The 19822-nt window shown below is 44.2% G+C and overlaps 1 protein-coding gene across 10 annotated transcripts in view; it reads left to right on the top strand.

Annotated features, from left to right (window-relative positions):
• The window catches only part of FRMD4B (FERM domain containing 4B), a 266219-nt gene that overhangs the window by 201872 nt on the left and 44525 nt on the right, over nucleotides 1-19822 (top strand). For all 10 annotated transcript variants that reach the window (XM_077325142.1, XM_077325143.1, XM_077325144.1 and 7 more), the window contains one exon: nucleotides 1064-1150. In XM_077325142.1, coding sequence (XP_077181257.1) covers nucleotides 1064-1150 — 87 coding nt within the window. The remainder of the gene's footprint in view (nucleotides 1-1063; nucleotides 1151-19822) is intronic.

Here is a 19822-nt window from a genome sequence, read left to right as displayed (position 1 = left end):
TATATTATATTTATATACCGCCCTCCCCGAGGGCGGTTTACAGAGAACAGGAAAAGATACAGATAACATATGGTAACAGGTGATAACAGTAATTACAACAACAATAACTTAACATGAACATAACAATAACATTATAAAATAGAAATTGCAAGAGCCTCAGCTCAACTCTTACTGGGTCCCAGTGGGTGAGGCCGATTAGTGTCAGTCGTAGTGGGGGGGGGGCTTGGGGGCCAACTGGAAGTGGTGGTTTGGGTCAACCTCAACCAAATGCTTGGCGGAGGAGCTCCCTTTTGCAGGTCCTGTGGAACTGTTTAGGTTCTCTCAGGGCCCTGATCTCCTCTGGGAGCTCGTTCCACCAGGCAGGGGCCAGAATGGAGAAAGCTCTGGCCCTGGCTGAGGCTGAGGTCAAGCCTTGTGGCCAGGGACCACCAGGAGGTTGGAAGTAGAAGAGCTCAAGGATCTTTGAGGAGTGTAGGTGGAGAGGCGGTCCCTCAGGTATACTGGGCCCAGACCGCGTATGGCCAGTATTATTGTTATTATTTTCCTACCCAAAGAAGATGAACTTTGTGAAACCTGAAAGCAAAGCGGCACAGTTTTTTCTTGAAGGCTATCGTTTACCTACTCCTGTTCTCTATGCCTATCGTTTACCTACTCCTGTTCTCTATGTGAGCCTACAAACTGATTTGTGGAAGGGAGTGTACACAAACACGACTTTATTTCCATAGTGCAAATGTACTTGAACAAAGCTGTACTAGTATCAGGACTGCTTTTATTGCCGGCAGGGTCTCCCCCCATTTGTGCCATTCCAAAGAATGTAGGCCTCTCCTCCCCGCTGCTTCTGGCCTGTTTGCACAGCAATCTTCCAGCTGGGAAAGGAATGGCAGACCACTTTAAACCGTAATCCTTGCTCAGCTGGCTGCAGGTGTGCTAACAGAGCACCCTCCGTCAGCCTAACCTGCAGATACTTGTTGAGGAGCAAAGTAGTTAAATATTATATCAACTCTGTGGGTTTTTTATTTCCCCCCCTCCCATTTTAATTACGTGTATTCTTCTCTCCGTACAGGATAAACAAGGAATCCCATGGTGGCTTGGAATTAGTTATAAAGGAATTGGCCAGTACGATTTGCAAGATAAGGTCAAGCCGAGGAAGGTAAGTGGATGTGTTTTGAACGTGCAGGTAGAGGCAGGAAAATAAAACAGATTGACAGCTCCTCTTGTTCATTGATATAATGGGGCCCAGGGAAATAACCTCACTATGACCGTTTATGCACTGGAGGTTTCATGCTGGGCTGCAGGCTGGAGTTTTAGTCATGGCCGGTTGCCCCACCTCTTCCTGCACCCACATGGGTGAGCATTTGGCCTGGTGCACCTCATCCGCCCCTGATCTGTGCTCCTGAGAGGGGGGTGGGGCAGTGAAGTTCCCAGTGCATAAACAGTCTATGAAACACATGTGGCCCCATCCTGGTGGAATGAGCTCCCGGAAGAGCTGAGGGCCCCGATGGAGCTCTTGCAGTTCTGCAAGGCCTGTAAGATGAAGCTCTTCCACCAGGCATTTGGTTGAGGTTGGGTGGTGGAACATTGATTGGGCTCCCCCCTCTAACCACCCCAGCTTTTTCATGGGAGGTGGCATTTCTAGCCATTGTATGGTGGGAGGGTGGGGGGGGGGGTTGGTTGCTTGGTTTTTAAACTGTATTTTTATTTGTTGTGAACCACACCGAGTCGGCTGGCCAGGAAGAGCGATATAGAAGTCCAGTAATAAATAAATAAAATCTTTGGGGTGAAAGAGTCCTTCCCTTCTAAGATAGTGGCAAAGTTCTGGGAGGCTCCATTCAAAGGTCTGTGGCAAGAAACGTAAATGGAAAGATTTGGTATCCAAGGGTGGTGTTTCCTTATTGGCATGATTAAATGAGAGATATGGAACAGGAAGAGACAGATTGTATCCATTTGTCAGTGGTAAAATGGGAAATGGCTATCTTCCTCCCAAGATTATCTCTGAGCATAAAGCTATTCAGCATTTTCTTTGTTTACCACTGGGTGTGTATGCCGTGGTTTTTGGCTCTTAGGACCTTAGCCACATCTACCCTTTGAAAAACACTCCAAAAGCATTTTTTTACAAAGCCCCGTAGGACTGCTTGTAAAAGCTTGTTGTTGTGTTCATACTAGTTGGACAGAAAAACCAGCGATTTGACTGTTTCAAAATGCTTATATGAACTCTGGAAACATTCTCATTTGTGCCAAGCTAGGCAGAGTGAGGGCTCTTGGGCCCAAATAATCCAAAGTCACCTTATAGTCTGGGAAGAATAGTGACTCTAATATTTCAGTAGAGCCACTATGGAAGGAGCGTGTCCGGGATCTGTTTCCGGCTGTCTGGCCTCCACTTCCGGCCAGACACACTCCATGGGCCAATCCAGGCATGGCCAGCAAAGCTGGGTGCACCAGATTGGGCCGGGCCCTAAATGCACTCAGGAAGACTCGTGAAGCGGTGCCCTGGCCAGGCTGCAGCTCACCCCGGCTGCCAGCTTGCCTAGCAGGCTGGGCAGCTGCAGAGGTGTTGGGGGGGGGGCCCAAACCATAGGACCATAGCCCTCCACATTGACCACAAATGCAGCAAGCAGGTAGGGCGACGGTGTCAGGGTGGCCTACTGCTAGCGCCCATTGCATTCCTGTGTGCAATGGGCTTTCTGCCTGGTTTCTGTATAAAACCAGTCCCTTATATGCCTGGTTGGAATTTGTAAAGAGCAAATAACATCCAGGCAGGGTCTGTGGAGATTTGGCAGTAGATGGGACGGGGGAGTTGAGAGTAAAAATCCATTAAACTGACGTACAGCCAATCTCTGCAGGCCTTGCCGAAGATAGCTAGAATGGGTATGGGGCTTTGTTTGGTAGTTTTTAATTTATAGGATGTTTTAACCTGTTTATTAATGCTTTTATCTGTTGATATAAACCATCCCAAGCCTGCTTGCAGAGGGGGATATTCTATAAATCAGATAATTGAACTGCTTTTTATAGTCAGACCAGGATCACCTCCAATGGATGCTGGTTTAGGAAATCTGGGACCTTAGAGGCTGGCTAATGAAGTGTGGTTGCTAGGAGAGACTCACAATTGAAATTTTGTCTTTCGGTACTTATGGAAAAACTAAAGCTTCAGACATGGAGTGAGAAATTAAAGTGGCCCAGGATCAACCCAGGCTGAATGGTGCCTGCGATGCTAAGCATAGCTGCTGCAGGTTGGCTCTGCTTGCTCCTGGCTACCTGAAGCCCTCTAGAGCAGGGGTAGTCAACCTGTGGTCCTCCAGATGTCCATGGACTACAATTCCCATGAGCCCCTGCCAGCATTTGCTAGCAGGGGCTCATGGGAATTGTAGTCCATGGACATCTGGAGGACCACAGGTTGACTACCCCTGCTCTAGAGCAGTAATTCACCAGTAAATTTCCCGGTGGCCTGTCTGCCTGGGAGACCTAAGTATAAGGCCCTGGGGAACGTGTCTCTGTGAACTAGGACAGCTAATCCTTTGAAGGTTTCAGTAGAAGTCCATTAACTTGGCTGATGGTTGCTCTCTGCCCCTGAACTGGGAAAAAAAATTGAACTGTGTCCTTTTCTTACTGACTATGCCTGGATAAACTGTGTGCTACAATTGTAAAGAGTTTCAAGCTGCTTTGCAAAATAACATTTTTAGCCCCTATCAAGGTAGGAAATGAATGTTATATTTAAGTTGTACTAACCGCTTGACTTCTCTGGTTATAGGGCAGACAAGATATTTTGCAAGTGGATAAGCAGGACAGTATAGGAAGGTATAAGAGTTTCTGATTCCAGCAGAAGTATTAAACTTCTGAAGGATTCCTCATGTATACCAGCACATCCGGCCTTTAGAAGCCGCTCAGTTTAGTCCGGCAGAAAAGAGAACAGTGATAACAGCATATTGAACTTCCTATCATGCAAATGCTATGTGTCCATATTGTGAAATCCCCATCCTTCTGAGAGCATCTCTTTTTAAGAGCCCAGCGCAAAGTTCCTAATTAGGACTTCTCAGAATACTTCAGGGTTGCTACCTGGAGATTTGTGTGTACCTGTAAGTTACCTAAGCTAGCCGTGAATTGTGTGAGAGAAGACGAGTAAGCAGGACAAGTTATGGACATTCTGTCTGGAAATATACAGCTCTCTGGGTTGCAGTTTGGCAGCTGTATGTGAAATTAGTAGATACTGACCTGCTGTCAATGTTCTGTTAGCCAGAATATAGGAAAGCTCAAGAGCTTATCACTAGTGTGTTTGTTTTGTCTTTCCTTTTTTACCTCTTTTCTAAAATCACTGTGATTTTTTTCCTGTTGTTAGAAAAGTAGTGGTACTCATATATGAGGGTTCACCAATTTACACCAATTCCTCCCTCAGGACAGCCCCCGACCCCCGTGTTCAGTACTGGCAAGTACCCCCCCCCCAAAAAAAGAAGAAACTCTGGCTTTACTAACAGTATGTAGGTCAAAGGTTACCACTTTCTTCCTGAATTGTTTAAGAACTGCATGATGTGCAAAACTTCAGCCAATACACCATTTTCTGGCACAGAGTAGTAGAGTACTGGCATACCCTTTGTTTCTGTGCTGCTTCGTGCTGTAAAAAATGGGCAAATCATTATTGCTTGCTGTTGTAGCCCCTGATTCACTTAGGATTGCTGCCTTTTCCCTGGCGGAATCTATGTCTCTTTCACACCTTTGTGACAGACAGAATATGAACAAGTAGAGTTTTGCTTTCCTTATTGTTGCTAGGGATGAGAATATATGGATGCTGATATCTTTTGGGATGCACTGCTACTAGGAGCAAACTAACTCTTGTTAGCATGCCCAAGCAGGAGGTTTTGCATTACCCCACTGCTTTGCAGGGCTACCCTTAAGAGGCCCCTTTCCTTGCCCTGGGTACATGATTGTGCACAAGAACTTCATTCCTGAACAAATTGTAAACATCTGGAATGAGCACATAAGTCCCATGGAAGAGCTCATTTACCTTGAGGAAGGTCTAGGGAGGAAATTTAAGCAAGTGCAGAGATTATGCCTCCGGGGAAACGCACCTTGTTTCTTCCCAGCCACACCTTTCTGCTTTAGTTGCATATCCGAGCCAAAAGCTGGTTATTCTACTATTCTTCCTGCCCCCAGAGCATTTAGAGGTCAAGCATTTTATGCACAGTTTTTGTCACCTGCATGTCTTGCTTCTATTCTATTTCTGTTCAACTTCTGGCTTTGTCTCTTATTTTCTTCCAAAGTGAATAATTGTGCATAGCTTCCCAAAAGTTACAATAGAGGTGAGCAGATAGAATTGCATCGCAGAATTCCTAAGAAGTTGGTCAGGGAAATACCTGGCTATCTTAAATGAGCTCAGGTCTTCTGGGCTGGATTAACTGCCTCTTAAGGCCCTAAAGCAGGGGTAGACAACCTGTGGTCCTCCAGATGTCCATGGACTACAATTCCCATGAGCCCCTGCCAGCAAACGCTGGCAGGGGCTCATGGGAATTGTAGTCCATGAAGATCTGGAGGACCACAGGTTGACTACCCCTGCCCTAAAGGAACTTTAGAATGCATATTCAAAACTTTTATTGATCACATTTAAGAAATCCTGAAGAACAAGTCAGGTTCTGTTAGACTGGAGATGTGCAAATGTTGTCCAAGTCTTCATAAGGGAGGTAAAAGGAAGGTCCAGACCAATGAGTCTGCCATCAAGACTACAATGGATCAAGAGAATGCAGTAGATGCATTATATCTTGAGCTTAGCAAAGCATATGGAAAATTCACCTATTTGGTTAGCAAACTGGTTTAACGTGGGCTAGACAATAATAATACCATTATATGGATTCACAGGTAGTTGGAAGTGCTTATGAATCAGTTTGCTGGAGACAGGGTTCCATTGGGATGTCAAAGTCCTTTGTACTGGATCTGGCACCCTTGGACACTTTACCAGTTACTTATGTAAAAGGATATAGAGAATCCTCATCATACTTGTAGAGGATACCAAACTGGGCACAATAGCTAACACCATGGTTGTTCATTTAGTCTGAGGAAGAGTGCATGCACTCGAAAGCTCATGCCTTCAATAAATCTTTGTTGGTCTTATAGGTGCTATTGGACTCTACCTTGGAAAGCAAAAATCCTCAAGAGACAGGAAAGCTAGGCTAAAATTAATAATATGAAATTCAACAGAGACAAATCATTTTAACTTATAAGACTAAGGTGACCAGATTGTCCCACTTTTGGAGGGACATCTGGGGGTACCTGGCAAATTGTACTTATGTTGAAATTAAATATATATATTACAATACTATTTTTGCATTCTATGCGTTCAATGAAACTTTTTGTTGCTCCTTATAGACCACATTTTTAATCAAGAACCACCCCCCCCCCCGATCAATGCTGTCCCGCTTTACCAATGTTAAAATCTGGTCACCTTATATAAGACCCAAATGGGGATTGTTAAGTATATAGTTGAGATTTAAGTGTGGCTCTGCTCATTCTCAAGGGTGGAAAAAAACATGGTGTGTTACTACTGAAGTTGTACAATCCAAAGGTAGGCATATTTATGTGGAAGAAATTCCTTTTAATCCAGTGGTATTTTTCTCCCAAACAAGCCCTATGCATGTCTAGTTGGAAGTAAGTCTCACTATATTTAGTGCGGCTTACTCCCAAGACACAGAGCAGTCATGTGCAGAATTACTCCAGTGTAAGTTGAGTGAAATCAGATTGGAGTAACTTAATTTGGACAAACAGTGCCCCCATGATAGTTGTGCACACACATAGACAACATAAAGAAATGGCAACCAATCACAGCAGGTGGCTACTTATATTTGTCTGCCTTTCATCCAAGGAACTCAGTGCAATACATATCAGTATCCCTTCCTCCGTTTGATTCTCACAACAACCTTGTGGTGGACTTTAGATGGAAAGGGGTCAACCAAAGGTCAGCCAACCAAAGGTCAGCCAACCCACTCACTACACGGCAGGAGGAGAACATGGATCTCCCTCATCCAGCATTCTAGCCACTGCATCATGTTGCTACCGATACTACCAACCTTTGGGAAACAGTGACATTCTAAGCAGGGAGTCACTGAGCAACATGACAGAAGAGGTGGAAATGCAGCCAGTTTCTTTACGCAGAGGGTGGGTCTCTGTTTGCCATTTGCAACAGACTGCTAGCTAGAAGTAAGCAAAGGCAGTCAAGGTCACAACACATACAGGCAAGGTCATGAGAGATAGACAGACCATGGTGAGGCATGGGTGAAAGACATTGTAAAAAAAACACCCTTATTTTAGAAACTACTAAAAAGGCACGGGTCAGAAACTCACTTCAGTTGCAATAAATAAGGGTATGGCATTGCTATATATATATACAGTCAGGCTATTGAGCCACACAGATGCTTGGTTAGGATTACAACTATATATCAGGTTAAGGGGCAAGGGATTTTGGCCACCTAAGCTAGACCTCATTAGCTTCATGCTCTGTCTCAGGGATCGTCCATTGCTGGAAAATGGTAGGAGGTTGAGTTCACCTGATCCCTGCCCCTTAATGCGGCTTCTTCTGCTATAGTCTGTTTTATGAACTAGGGTTCCCCAAACCTCAGCAGAAGATTTCTGGCAGTTGGAAAGGCTACTCTGAAAAGAGCATGGTAAGAAAAATGTGTAGGATCCAACCCAAATTTGATTTTTGTGTGTGGGTGGTTTGGTTTAGTTTTAAAGATACGGGAGCCTTTTATAACCACTCCTCGGCTTAAGGGTGAAGACCAAACAAGATAGCAACATCTTTTGGATTTGAGAATGTTTGATCACTTTTCCTTATCAAAACCTTCGTACATCAATAAAAGCAGAGCTCACACACCTTTTAAAAAAACCTTGTTTACTTATAGAAAGTTAGTAAGGGAGGGAGATGAGCCTTCTCTCTGACACACTAGGTTGCTATTTGCAGGGAAAGATTCATTTGTAGAGTAACATTGCAACCTCTCTCATCCTCATTCTAAAGTGGTATATGATAGCTATAAATGTGTGATTTAGCCATAAGGTTCAGTGCACATATGCTGGGAGGCTTTTAGTATTGCAGCCTATGATAGGCCGGTACCACATCATGCAATATTAAAAAGCAGGCCTGCTGTTGGGACTGCAAAGCTGGAAATTTTCTTCCTGATGGCTTTCCATATGAAAGAGTAACATCTGGAATGTCCCCTGTCTTATAATTGAATATGAATTCCATGGAGTCCAAATGCTATACACCCTTAAGGGCCAGAAGCGAAGAGTGAGTATAGAGGCCTAATATCTGGGATGTTCCTCCATCCTCATTATCTCTGTAAACTGAAAGTCGGGTGATGTTCTGTGAACCCTTATTTAAAGTCCCAATAGTACTGTGCATTTCATCAATTAAGTTAAAAACTGATTGCTTTTAACGGTAAGCCACTCTGAGTTATAGTGGCTGAAGACGATCAGGTTTACATTTATCAGAAAATAAATAAATGTGCAGGGGGCATTCTGAAGTGTTGCTGAGAATCTGTATTGTGTGCTTCTTTGAACATTTTTGTTGGCTCTTTTCATAAAACACCATTTTTTTAGCACCTCTTTCCCACATGTAGAGGTAGTAGGACTAAAGTTGACCTGATGCCGATACCATTTGGCCAGAATCCCTCCCATCTAATCTCACATAGTGTGAGCTGAATTCAGGGTTAAGGGGACTGTCATGTTCCATGCCAATTCTCCCCAAAAGGCAAATTCAGAATCCTGGATAGAAACTCAGTAGTTTGTTGAGGAAATGACAAATGGCTACATAGGACACTTTGTTGCTAAAGCTAGAGACATATGAAAGCTTGGAACAGATATAGAGCCAGCTCTCCCCCTTCACCCTTTGTTCCCTCCGTCTGTCATCTTACAGGATGCACTATGGTATCATCAAAGGTATGTACAGTTTACAGCTTGACATCTAGAGGCAGGAAAGGTCAGCCTTAACATTTGGAGCCCAATAGGGGGCCAGATGGCCCAAGAGACTGCAAAACAGGGACGGGGTACTCAAAGGAGGAAGACCTCTGGTAGCTCTGAGAGGATCTTGGGACTTTGGTCAAGGCAGCTATGACATGATCCAGATGAACATGACATGGACTTTGCATTCAATTAGTTGGTTCAAGGAGGAAAGGAGAGTATTTCCTAACAATGCCTATGCCTGTTTCTCTCCATTTCCCTACATTTACTGGGTCTGTACAGCTTATCCTTCAGAATGGAATTATCTTCATGAGGGGCCCAGTCCTACAACAAATATTTATGATGGGGATTAGAAGTCATGTGGCCCAAGAACATAGTACATGGCAAAGGGATGGGGGAAATGCCTCCATTTTATAGAACCAAATATATATATTAACTAGATTAGCTAATAAGTCAAATTTACAAAAGGAGTTAATTTGATTCCTTCATGTTAATGTAAATATTTCTCAATGACATGGGACTTGTGTATGGGGCAGTTCTGTTTGTATATATAATACACACAGCACATGGTAAACATTTTTAAGAAAAACACTTCATTGCAGTTGAATATCAGTGAAGATGGGAAAGTTATCTCCTGATTTTCAACTACCCACTAATGACCAAGGACGATGACTTTCATCTCACCTTTCCTTCAGCAATCTGAGGTCCTTTCCCTCTGTGTTATCATGTAAATCAGGGGTAGCAAACACTGGCAGGGGCTCAGGGGAATTGTAGTCCATGAACATCTGGAGGACCACAGGTTGACTACCCCTGCTGTAAATGGTCCTGTAAAATAATCTAAACGATGTTGACTGGCCTAAGGTCACACAGTGAGTTCTAAGTTAGAATGTGGATTTGAACCCAAGTCTTTGTAGTTTAGTCTAGCATATTAACCGCAACCTTCTTACACATACAACTTGCTCTCTGTGCTTTACCACACTTTCCTTCTGTGCACGCTTACCTGATACGAAGCATTAGCACATATCTGCCATGTGTGCTACCTGCAATTCTTCCAGTATGCATGATCACCATGTTATTCAAACAAGAACACTGGGTGTATGTTGCATGTACTCACAGCTGTAGTAAAAGCCAACCAGAACCCTTAAAAAGTCAGTGATTGGTTTGCAGTCACCAAAACAGTTCTTGCTTTCAGTCTATTGGGAAGATACACATGCAGTTGCCGGCCTCCCATTACACATAACTCTAATTTCTGAAAAATAGTAAGTGCCATTAAGTCACAACCTATTGCGGAGTTTTCAGAGTAAGAGGTGGTGTGCCTCCGTGTCCCAGCTCTGGCCTTCCTTGGTGGTCTCCCATCCCAATACTAACTGTGGCCAATCCTGCTTAGTTTCTTTACTCCAACGAGCTCAGGCTAGTCTGAGCCATTGATGCTGTTAATGTCTAAAAAGAGCTTATGATACATAGAATCCTTTACATGGCGACTTTAATTTGTATGCTGTTATTTAAACAAATGAAAATCTTTGTAAAGGCATGTATACACTTACATAAATTCACTGGTGCCAGCTTTATAAATGTATGCATGCAAAAAATGTGTGTGTGTGTGTGTATGTTTAAGTGTGTGTGTGTGTGTAAACACAGAGAGGTCCCTGTCATTTGATTTTGGAGGCTGTGATGACTACTTGAACCAGCAAACCCCAGAAACTATTTTATCTAAAAAGCGGTGATTAAGGGTGCTCCTTGCACTAATCCCTCCTTACACAGGGGAAGCTCTCCTTTTATATTCTTCCCTTACACAAGGTAAAAATAAACTTGCATCTGGCTAGGGAGCAGTTCGGTGTCCAACTTTCCCAAGATGTGCGTATGATAAGTGAGTGCTGGTTTGCTCAGCATTCAGTTACATCTAAGAAGAGTTTCTCTGTCTTGAAAAACATTTGTATCCGCACCTACCTTTTTACAGCGTGTGTACTCACTTCAGTGGTTTGCTGTTCTCCAGCATCAGGTGTTTCCTACAAAACAGAATGTTCAGTATAGTTTACAGATTAACCATGATAATGAACGGATTATATCTTGTGAGATGCAGCACTTTTTATACAATGAAACCGTCTCCCTACATTTACAAGGAAATGCTGACTCTATACGGTTTCTATTGATGTATTCAAGTCTGGATAGCTTCTGTAACTTTTTAAAAAAGATACATACCTCTAACCAAGATTTAGGTGTGTTACCTTGTTCACTGGCAGCATTCCAGCTGGGTAACTAACCACATTCTCTTTTGCTCCTGGCATTTAGTCCATTTCACATTCTTTGAAGCTTTTGTCAGAGATGACTGCAAGCATCCTTTGGTTTCAACAGACCATCTGAGAATAATCTTCTCCTAGGCAAAGAAAAAAACTTTAAAAACGGGGGGGGGGGGGATCAATTTATGAACCTTGCCATCACTCTGTGCTGCCCTAGCACCATTTGTGTGCAAATCCCTCTTCCACCTTTCGTGACAGCTCTCCCCCCCCCCATCTACTTTCTCCTCAGCCAAAAAGAACACTTCAGAATTAGTGTGGTTGCTTCTCCTGTTTGTTAAAACCAGGAGAGAAATCTGGAATCAACCCTGAAACATTCTTTCTGGGCCACAGGAAAAGTAGCAGAGCTCTTTCGTGGTTACCTTCTGGCTTTTCCCAGCAGGGGAGAGCTAAAAATTACAGTCCGGCCAAAATTAACCTCATTTTAGTCTCATTAATTTAAACAGGAAAGAGAAATGTGTGCTTAAAGATCTCCTGTTGAAGTCAATGGACTCTAAATGTGCTTAACTCTTTGGCTGGATTCTGCCCAAAATAAATAATTATCAAAAGGACCTTACAAGACTGCTTTAATACACAGATATGCAGTTCATCCGGATCAGGTCATTGTTAACTTGAACACCAGTTACTTCACATTATCATATTCTGAATTAATACCAATTATTCAAAAGTTACTGAAGGCTCAGAATAATAAAATTTGAAAGTAGAATTTGAAAATAATAGATAATGGCTAGAACCAGTATGAAGAGTCAGCATGGCAGGGATGCTGAGAGGACCCACCAGTAACCCAGAGGCACATGGGTCTCTGGATCAATCTCTTTTTTCACTGATGGGGCACCTGCAGAGAATGGGACAGGCTCATTCATACTTCTTTTAAACTCAGTCAGTATGTGTGTGTGTAAAGTGCTGGCGTTGCAGCCAGTTAATAGAACCCCAGCAGTAGACTTTCAAAGAAAGTAAGAAGCAGAGATGGTTTGCTATTGCCTTCTTCTTCAGAGGCTTCCTTAGTGGTCTCCCTTCCAAGTACTGACCCTGCTTAGATTCCGAGATTGGGCTGTACCGTGCCCACCCCCCGGTGCTTGAAAGGAGAGTGAGAGTGACCCTCCATTCCTTCTTCCAAGAAGACACTTGCATGCATGCAGGAGGGGCCTAAATGCTTAGGGAATCACTAGAAGACATCATGGCCCCATGAAAAATTTTTAGTGAGAATCAGATTGTCACAGATAATGTGGAAACACAACAATCTGATTGGCACTGGCGGCCCTTGTTACTGGCTGCCCCGCCAGGGCAGAGGCCAGGGTAGCTGGAGGATGAAGGGGTACAGTGGTGGCTGGCCAGGCCCAGCTCTGAGCCCTGTTCATGCTTTCTGGCCTCTGGCCCAGGGGTGGGAGTGATGAATACCACTTACGTTTGCCTTACTGCAGCAGTATATATGTTTCCACATCAACAAGAGCTGTCCCTGGGTATAGTGATGTCAGTGTCCAGCATCTCTGATTCAATTTGCACCTGCATTTACAAAGTGGGTTGTTTTTCTTCAGCAGTAACCAATAGTATAGTGTATATAATTTCCATATTGACTGCACTGCCAGGTCCCTTCTTCCTCACTGAGTTGGCAATATGAATAGTACATAAGTAAATCTGGAATAGGTTTCCCAGTAATTTCGGATTAATTGCCACCAGGTTGCTTCATACTCATGGCAACTCTATGAATTAATGGCTTCCAAGACATCGTATCAGTAAAAGCCTTGCTTAGGTTTTACATACTGAAGGTCATAGCTTTCTGTATTGAATCAACTGTTCATTTGCTGAGTCTTCCTCTTTTCTGGTTCCTTCAACTTTTCCAAAAGACTTATTGCCTTTTCCACTGTCTCATGTCTTCTCATAATATGACAGAAGTCAGATAATCTTCAAATTAGGAGATTCACCTGGAGGTTGGCATCCATGTCTTCCCCCACATCACCAAGCCTCACCCACCAGCCCACCCCAGGTTCCAAATAGGCTACATTTACCACGGTCTGGTTGGCTTGACCTTTGTCATTTTATCCAATTCTAAACATGGCCCAAAAACGTAGAACAACCTCCCCCCCCCAATAATGCCAACTTCAGGTGGGAGAATAATAATAATATACAGGTTTGGAGAAATTCCAAGATTTGCAAGAGGGCTGGAAACACAGAACGGGGGAAAGATTTTTTAAGGTAGAAGAAGAAGAAGAATCAGCAGCAGAAGAAGAGTTGGTTCTTATATGTTGCTTTTCTCTATCCGGAGGAGGCTCAAAGCGGCTTACAGTCACCTTCCCTTTCCTTTCCCCACAAGAGCCACCCTGTGAGGTAGGTGAAGCTGAGAGAGCCCTGGTATCACTGCTCAGTCAGAGCAGCTTTATCAGTGCTGTGGCGAGCCCAAGGTCACCCAGCTGGCTGCATGTGGGGGGTCAGGGAATCAAACCTTGCCAGATTAGAAGTCTGCACTGCTAACCACTGCACCAAGCTGGGGGTTGTGGAATGTTGATACTGCATGATCACAAGATCTTAGACACCATTTTGAGGGTTGTCTTGTAACCCCAAACACATAACACCATTGGAAGAATAGGAACAAGAAGAGAAGCAGTGATGTTGAAAACAATAATGAGAGAAGGAGACAGTGGCTGCATCAGTGGCAACCAAGTCTGCCAATGAGAAGACAAAAGCTTTGATGCCGAACTTGAGAGTGGATCCCATAGAAAATCTCTGCCGATGGAAGAGATTTCCATCAGCAGATGAAGATTTCTTGGTCTCCATTGTCTTAATGCAGCTCATAATTTTGCTTGAAATGCTGTTCCCAAGAGACAGCTGGGAGGGGGGTCAGTGTGCAGTTTACGCATACCCTGAACCATGCTGGGAGTGGTGGTGGAAAATGCGGTCACATTGCAGCCAACTTTTGGCAGCCCTGTAGGGTTTTCAAGGCAAGAAACACTGAAAGGTAGTTTTTCATTGTCTGCCTCAGTATTGTGACCCTGGACTTCCTTAGTGGTCCCCTATTCAAATGCCAACTCTGCTTAGCTTTCAAGCTCTGACAAGATTGGGCTAGCCTGGGCTATCCAGGACAGGATGACCTCTCAAACCAAAAGAGCTTCAACTTTTCAGTCCTCGGCTAGCCTGAAGATCATGGGGGGTGGGAGTGTTTTAAGACTCTCTGTCCCTCTCAAATGCTCATTCTTTGCTTTTCCCTTCTTTGTGTTTCATAATGTATCAGAATTAGAAAACATATCCATCTTCTGGAAATCCTGTTGTTTAGGATTGCAGTGTCAGGAGTTCAACCATATGGTGGGTTTTGTCTTCTGTAAGAGAATATCTTCTGAGCAAGGACGGGGGAGTGGGGAACTGCATGTATATTTGTTCTACAAGCTGTTTTTGTTTTTGCCTCAAGCGGTATTACAAAATCTGCATTCGCGTCTCAGCTCCTGACATTATGCATTCTGAACTTTGTGATCTTCCTGAATTGCTTGTTGCTTCATCTTGCTCTGGTTTTTGCATTGGCAGGTAAATGCTCAGCTATTAAATATTTCCAGGTACTACCCCTTCCTTTAGCAGTTCATCACTTCCCTTTAACTGAGTAGAGAGGAGAGTATGACCTTGCCTATACTGTGAAGTCTGATCATTTATTTAATTTTTAAGACTCCCATAGAAACAATGCCATTGGTCATGTGCCTTGCTCCTCTTACATGGTTTTGCTCCCCTGTTAAACTGTTTCTCTTTTGTATTTTTCATTTTAAAAATCAATGACAAGCAGACAAGAGGTGCAATTAAGGAATTTTATTTTTAAGATAGGGCTGGATGCCATCAAGCTTCTGAGCAAAGAAGGACTTTCAGACACAGAAGTATAACCAAACACACACACTATGCAGCCTGAAATGCCTCCTTAAATGCTGTTTCTGGGGGACAGGAGCAAAATAAGGAAGAAGGTGGAGGGTATCCTGTGTTGAGCAGGGGGTTGGACTAGATGGCCTTTATGGCCGCTTCCAACTCTATGATTCTGTGATTCTGTATCTCCAAGCAAGAACTACCCCAAATACAGGGTTCTTTTTCCAGATGCCATAGAAGGAATTCCCTTGGAAATTTTTTTTTTTGTTTCGAGAAAGTTGTAGGTACAATCTTGCAGCAATCCAGCAATGCCATGCAGAAAGCCAGGCCCATGCTATGAGAAGGTAGATGGCTTACAGTGCAATCTTTTGCAGAATTACTGCAGTCTAACTCCTAGAAATGAATGTCCTTAGACTGGAATAACTCTAGGAGTCCAATGTTGTGCTCCTAGGGCAGGGCTGTAGGACATTGAGCAATCATGTACTAGGGGAGGGTAGAAAAGGAGCCACGAGATAAGGCTTGCTGTTGCATAACCATCTTTATTGGTTCAGGCACTGGCTTGTAGTAATGCATTATAGCTACCATCTTGGCAAATGTACTGGTGATGGAACAAACACATGCAAGTGTATGACCCATGAAGATTTGGGTTTCTGTGGCCCTCACAAAGGCTACAGTCGTATGCTCACTTTCCTGCATTTAAGTGCCATTCAACATGATGGGATTTATACATGCAAGGGATTGAGCTGTGTTTCAGAGCTGTGCTTTCCATTACTGTAGTTTACTGTGATATAGAATCATAGAGTTGGAAGGGGCCATACAGGCCATCTAGTCCAACCCCCTGCTCTACGCAGGATCAGCCCTAAGCATCCTAAAGCATCCAAGAAGAGTGTGTATCCAACCTTTGCTTGAAGACTGCCAGTGAGGGGGAGCTCACCACCTCCTTAGGCAGCCTATTCCACTGCTGAACTACTCTGACTGTGAAAGATTTTTTCCTGATATCAAGCCTATATCGTTGTACTTTAAACCCCTTACTGCGTATCCTTTCCTCTGCAGCCAACGGAAACAGCATCCTGCCCTATCTATAGAGGTTTGTTTCCTTAACTCTAGAAGGTTCTATGCCCTCCCCAGCATCCCCAGTGTGGTGTCCATAGGTGCCTGTAGCACCAGCCAACACCTTTCTTGGTGCACACCAAGTCTTTTAAGAAAGTAGGTAGGGCAATTACCCAGTAGAGCTTCAGACTGGCTGCTGGAGATTGGCTGGACAGATTAAAACAACATTGCTTCAGCAGCAGCTACCACCACATTGTTGGTTTTATTTGCTCCTTTTCTTCAGTTTTGTAAATTACCCTGCTTCTCCCCTGCACTTGGGTGTCATCTGTGTGTCTGGCTCCACCTCCCATAGCAGCCATTTTGTGGTAAGTAGCACTTCCTGTGGCCGCCATTTTGCCGTTGTGCACACCACCCTATGTCAGAATTCCAAAGGTGCCCAAAGGCTTTAAACAGATGGGAATCCCTGTCCTATATCATACTTCTCACTTATGACATGGAACACCCCACTGGGATGATTCCTGCATGTCAGTCAGATGACCTAGAAACATCCAAAGGTATAACCCTATATAGTTTGGTTCTTAATAGTTGTAGGTCCTTTAATCTAGGATTAGAAGAGTAACCTTTAAACTGTTTCATTGGGTTCTCTGAGTTCTCATTTTACAAGTGGGTGGTTTTATCACCTGAGTAGGTGGGCTCTAAGACCTCCTGTTGGATTTGCAGTGCTTCCTTTCTTCTGTCTGTGGTTGCTGGTAGCAAACAGATGCACTACTGGGAGATAATAACAAAGGAGGAGAAAGGGGGGGGAAGAGAAAGAGCCATGTGTGCTGCACTGAGCTCATTGGAGGCAGGATGGGGTAAAACTGTCCAAAGTAGATAGTAAAGAAAGCACCAATCTGGGTCAGAAAAATGAAAAGCATGCCTACTGGATGGGGGATACGCTTCTAGGTAATACTGTGTATGAACGAGACCTTGGGGTACTTGTGGATTGTAAACTAAACATGAGCAGGCAGTGTGATGCAGCGGTAAAAAAGGCGAATGCCATTTTGGGCTGTATCAACAGGGGCATCACATCAAAATCACAAGATGTCATAGTCCCATTGTATATGGCACTGGTCAGACCACACCTGGAGTACTGTGTGCAGTTCTGGAGGCCTCACTTCAAGAAGGACGTAGATAAAATTGAAAGGGTACAGAGGAGAGCGACGAAGATGATCTGGGGCCAAGGGACCAAGCCCTATGAAGATAGGTTGAGGGACTTGGGAATGTTCAGCCTGGAGAAAAGGAGGTTGAGAGGGGACATGATAGCCCTCTTTAAGTATTTGAAAGGTTGTCATTTGGAGGAGGTCAGGATGCTGTTCCCGTTGGCTGCAGAGGAAAGGACATGCAGTAATGGGTTTAAACTACAAGTACAACGATATAGGCTAGATATCAGGAAAAAGTTTTTCACAGTCAGCAGTGGAATAGGCTGCCTAAGGAGGTGGTGAGCTCCCCCTCACTGGCAGTCTTCAAGCAAAGGTTGGATACACACTTTTCTTGGATGCTTTAGGATGCTTAGGGCGGATCCTGCGTTGAGCAGGGGGTTGGACTAGATGGCCTGTATGGCCCCTTCCAACTCTAGGATTCTATGAATCAGTGAGTTGTATGGGTTTTCTTCCAAACTGGGCATTGTACTTGCAGCTGCACAAGATGCTGTTTAGTGCTGTTTATTTGGCTGCCGGGTGGTTACACAGTGTCAGGCATGTCAGGGTAGTTAGGGATGTTTGGCGCATTACATGAGCACAAATAATGTCAGACCCACTGTGACAAATGCATGAATTATGCAGGGGATGGGTGCAGCTCCTCCCCATTCATTAACCACCATGCAGTTGCCATTTCAGAACGTGCAAAGCAGCCCTTTTGTCCATGGCTGCGCTGGGATTTCAACCCCTTGCTCAGTCTACTGGTCCAAATTCCTCCACCTGAATTTACAAGCTCTGACTTTGCCTGTTGTGCTTGTGGACCTAAAAGATTAGCATAGATCCTGCATTGATAAGTGGCTAGGCTGAAGCCATTGCTTGTGTACACAGCAAGCCTGTGTGCGTGTGTGTTCAGCTGTGCGCACTCCATATTATGGCTTCAAGATAAAGTGCCGAGCCATTTTGCTAACTTTTGAATTCCAGCTTTTAAAATCCTGCAGAAACGCAGCAACAGGATGTTGTCTGTAATACATCCACATGAACCTGCTAGGCAGTACACATGTCTTAGGTTTCTTGTGCCCCCTTTCTTAGTGCTGTGCTATGCACAGTGAGCCCAGGGTGAAAACAAGAAGCCGGGAGATAAGAGACACCCCCCACCCAAGTGACGGTATAACTAGAAAGGAATCTTTCCTGGCAAGCAAACATTGTTCTAACGGGAGAGCTTTGCTTCCCAAAGCTATTGATCCAAAAGCTCTCAATTAACACTGCTTGCCTGTTGTCATCAGCCCATCTCCCACCGCAAGCAAGCAGGTCCCCCCCCCCCCCGCCGTGCCAGCAATTATGAAGGCCTGACAATGCCTGATCTATAGATACAGCGCTGGTTTTTTATAAGTGTCTTGAGAACAATAAGTAAAAATGGTGTGAGCAATCCCAGAGAAAGATTTTTGTTTCTATGGCTCCATTGCCCTGCTGCTCCACAAAAAAGGTGGGCTAAGTGGGAACATCATAGATATTTATAGCATTTTATAGCCTTATAAATGGTTTGGAGAAAGAGGTCAGAAAGAGCGTTTCTCCCTGTTTCAGAATATTAAAACTTGGGGTGACTCAGTAAAATTGATGGGAAACAAGCCCAAAAGACACCATCAGAAGAACTGGTTCATTCAGGACATGATTTGCCACAACATGTAATGATGGCCACCAGTTAAGGTGTAGTGGTTAGGAGTGCGGACTTCTAATCTGGCATGCCAGGTTCGATTCTGCACTCCCCCACATGCAGCCAGCTGGGTGACCTTGGGCTCGCCATGGCACTGATAAAGCTGTTCTGACCGGGCAGTGATATCAGGGCTCTCTCAGCCTCACCCACCCCACAGGGTGTCTGTTGTGGGGAGAGGAAAGGGAAGGCAACTGTAAGCCGCTTTGAGCCTCCTTCGGGTAGGGAAAAGCAGCATATAAGTTCCAACTCTTCTTCTTCTTCTTCAAAGACAAGAACAGAAATGAGACAGGGCTAGCCATACTACCCTAAGGAGAGGAACTATGCTTGAATGGGAAAAAATATTTCTTCCTCTAATGTCTACAATTAGGGCCAGCGGGTGATTGGCCTTGGGGAGAAAGTTCCTTAAATGAGGTATTACCCCTGAGAAGGCTCTTCTTCCATCACCCACAAGAGAGCCAGTTGTCTGGTGTTGTGGATATTATCCAGTAATGATCCTTGATGTTAAGTAGAACCTGCATTATACCAGGTCATAAACATAACTCAGTGCCACTGTCTCTATCTGGAGAAACTGAAGGGAATGTAAGGCATATGCAGAAGTATTTTAGTAGAAGGAATGAAACAGGGACATTTTATTTATTTATTTAGGAATTTATATTCTGCTTTTCTTCCAAAAGGGCTCCAAAGAGGCTCATAATGGCATTCTCCTCTCCTCCATGTTATCCTCAAAACAACAGAGACCAGTGGAGGGAGGGAGGGAGGGAGGGAGGGAGAGAGAGAGAGAGAGAGAGAGAGAGAGAGAGAGACTGGGCCAGGGTTCCTCACAT

The sequence above is a fragment of the Paroedura picta genome, chromosome 3, assembly GCF_049243985.1.
Source record: "Paroedura picta isolate Pp20150507F chromosome 3, Ppicta_v3.0, whole genome shotgun sequence".
Lineage (NCBI taxonomy): Eukaryota > Metazoa > Chordata > Lepidosauria > Squamata > Gekkonidae > Paroedura > Paroedura picta.
This window is presented reverse-complemented; position numbering and strand designations above follow the sequence as displayed.